Raw genomic sequence first — 1985 nt, 5'->3', positions numbered from 1 at the left:
GGTGATGATCCATGACACTCATCACCTTCCTCAATCCATGAACGTGTGCCTGACAACCACCTCCATTCTACATTAGATTGGATGAGTATCTCTTAGATTCCTTAATCAGAATCCTTGTGGTATAAACTAGAATCCATTGGCAGCATTCTTGAGAATCTGGAAAGTCTAAACCTTGTCTGTGGTATTCCGAGTAGGATTTTGGGATTGGATGACTGTGACAAGCTTCAAACTCGTGAGTGTTGGGTGTAGTGACAGACGCAAAAGGATCAAGGGATCTTATTCCGACATGATCGAGAACCGACAGATGATTAGCCGTGCTATGACAGAGCATTTGGACCATTTTCACTGAGAGGATGGGAAGTAGCCATTGACAATGGTGATGCCCTACATACAGCTTGCCATGGAAGGAGCCTTGCATTTATGAAAGTGAGAAAGCATTTTGTTGCAGGAATTCAGAAGACAAACCATCTCCAAAACTCCAACATATTCTCCATTACTGCATAATAAGTATTATTTAATCCATGCTCTCTTGTTTATTTGCAAGTCAATTGATAACTATAATTGGTATCCTGACTAAGATTAATAAGATAACCATAGCTTGCTTCAAGCTAACAATCTCCGTGGGATTCGACCCTTACTCACGTAAGGTATTACTTGGACGACCCAGTGCACTTACTGGTTAGTTGTGCGGATTGCAAAAGTGTGACTGCAATTTCGTGCACCAGTGGGGTCTCCAAGATGTGAAAATCTACTGGGAAGAGTAATCCTTGGATGTCAACTAGGAAATTTTCCGCAATCCCTACAACTGATACAATGCTTTTATCTGCAACACAAATCTCGCCCCAGACCTCTTTAGGGGTGACAAGTTCAATCTCTCATAAATGGGGAGTGGCATAAGGCTTACGCATGCCCCCATGTCGCACATACAATCCATGAACTTCATCCTACCAATCACACAAGTAACCAAACATGGACCGGGATCATTGCATTTTTCAGGAATTAGAGAAGAGATAGAATCATCCACCGGCCTTTTGTTGAGCTCGCCAATCTTGTCCTTGTATGTGCATACATCCTTGAGGAACTTGGTATATTTGGGCACTTGTTGAATGGCTTGAAAGAGAGGGACGATGGCTTTAACATTCTTAAAAATTTCCACCATGTTGGGGTCAAGTTCTTCTTGCTTCTTAGCCTTTTTAGCCAAAGTTTGAAAGGGAATTGGCATAGCCTCTTCAAGCGGATTCTTCCTTTTTGGCTCCTTGACCTTGAGTGGTACCTCCTCACCTCTTGCAACATTTTTCTCCTTATCTTTCATCACTTTTACTTCATTTTTCACCTCTTCATTGTGGGTTTTCTCACTCAAACTTGTAAGCACAACACCAATTTCTTCCAACTTGGTGCCACTCCTAAGGGTGATAGCACTAATGCTTCCCTTAGGATTTGGTTGGAGTTGAGAAGGTAGACCACTAGAAGTTGAGGCTTGTTGGGCATTTTGTGTAGCCGGAGGAGAAAAAGTGAAACGGGAGAGAGCTTCAGCAATAGTAGCCATATATGTTTCTTGTTTCTTATGAAACTCCCGTTGCTCTTGCATAAAGGTTTGAAGTGTGTCATTCATGTAAGGTTGATTGGGAGGAGGGGCTTGATTTCCTAGAGGAGGGTTAGATCTACTATTCGGGTGTTAATACCTCTCTTGAGGTTGAGAGTGTGGTGGTTGTTGGTAGGGTTGTGGTATTGTGGTTGACCTTGGGGATGTTGATGATAGTAGGCTTGCACGTTTTGGTATGGTTGAGCTTGAGAGGTTTGGTTCCACCTTTGATTAGAATTATCCCTTGATCCTTGGTTTTGATTTCCTCCATGTTAAGGAACTAATTGATTGTAGTTGGACCTTTGTGGGTATGGATTGGCTACGACCAATGTAGTGTCTTCTTGAAGTTGAGGGCACTCATCAGTGTAATGGCCGTTACAAGCACATATACCGCATGATCTTG

At 42.6% G+C, this 1985-nt stretch overlaps 1 protein-coding gene across 1 annotated transcript; it reads right to left on the bottom strand.

Moving 5' to 3' along the window:
* Positions 1-799: 799 nt before the first annotated feature.
* On the bottom strand, positions 800-1546 carry LOC107470196 (uncharacterized). The gene has a single exon (XM_016089583.1). It carries the CDS (start codon positions 1544-1546, stop codon positions 800-802), a length of 747 nt encoding a protein of 248 aa, XP_015945069.1.
* Between the last annotated feature and the right edge of the window lie 439 nt (positions 1547-1985).

Source organism: Arachis duranensis, chromosome 10 (assembly GCF_000817695.3).
Source record: "Arachis duranensis cultivar V14167 chromosome 10, aradu.V14167.gnm2.J7QH, whole genome shotgun sequence".
NCBI classification, from domain to species: domain Eukaryota; kingdom Viridiplantae; phylum Streptophyta; class Magnoliopsida; order Fabales; family Fabaceae; genus Arachis; species Arachis duranensis.
Note: the sequence above shows the minus strand (reverse complement) of the source record. Positions and strands in the feature narration are given on the sequence as shown.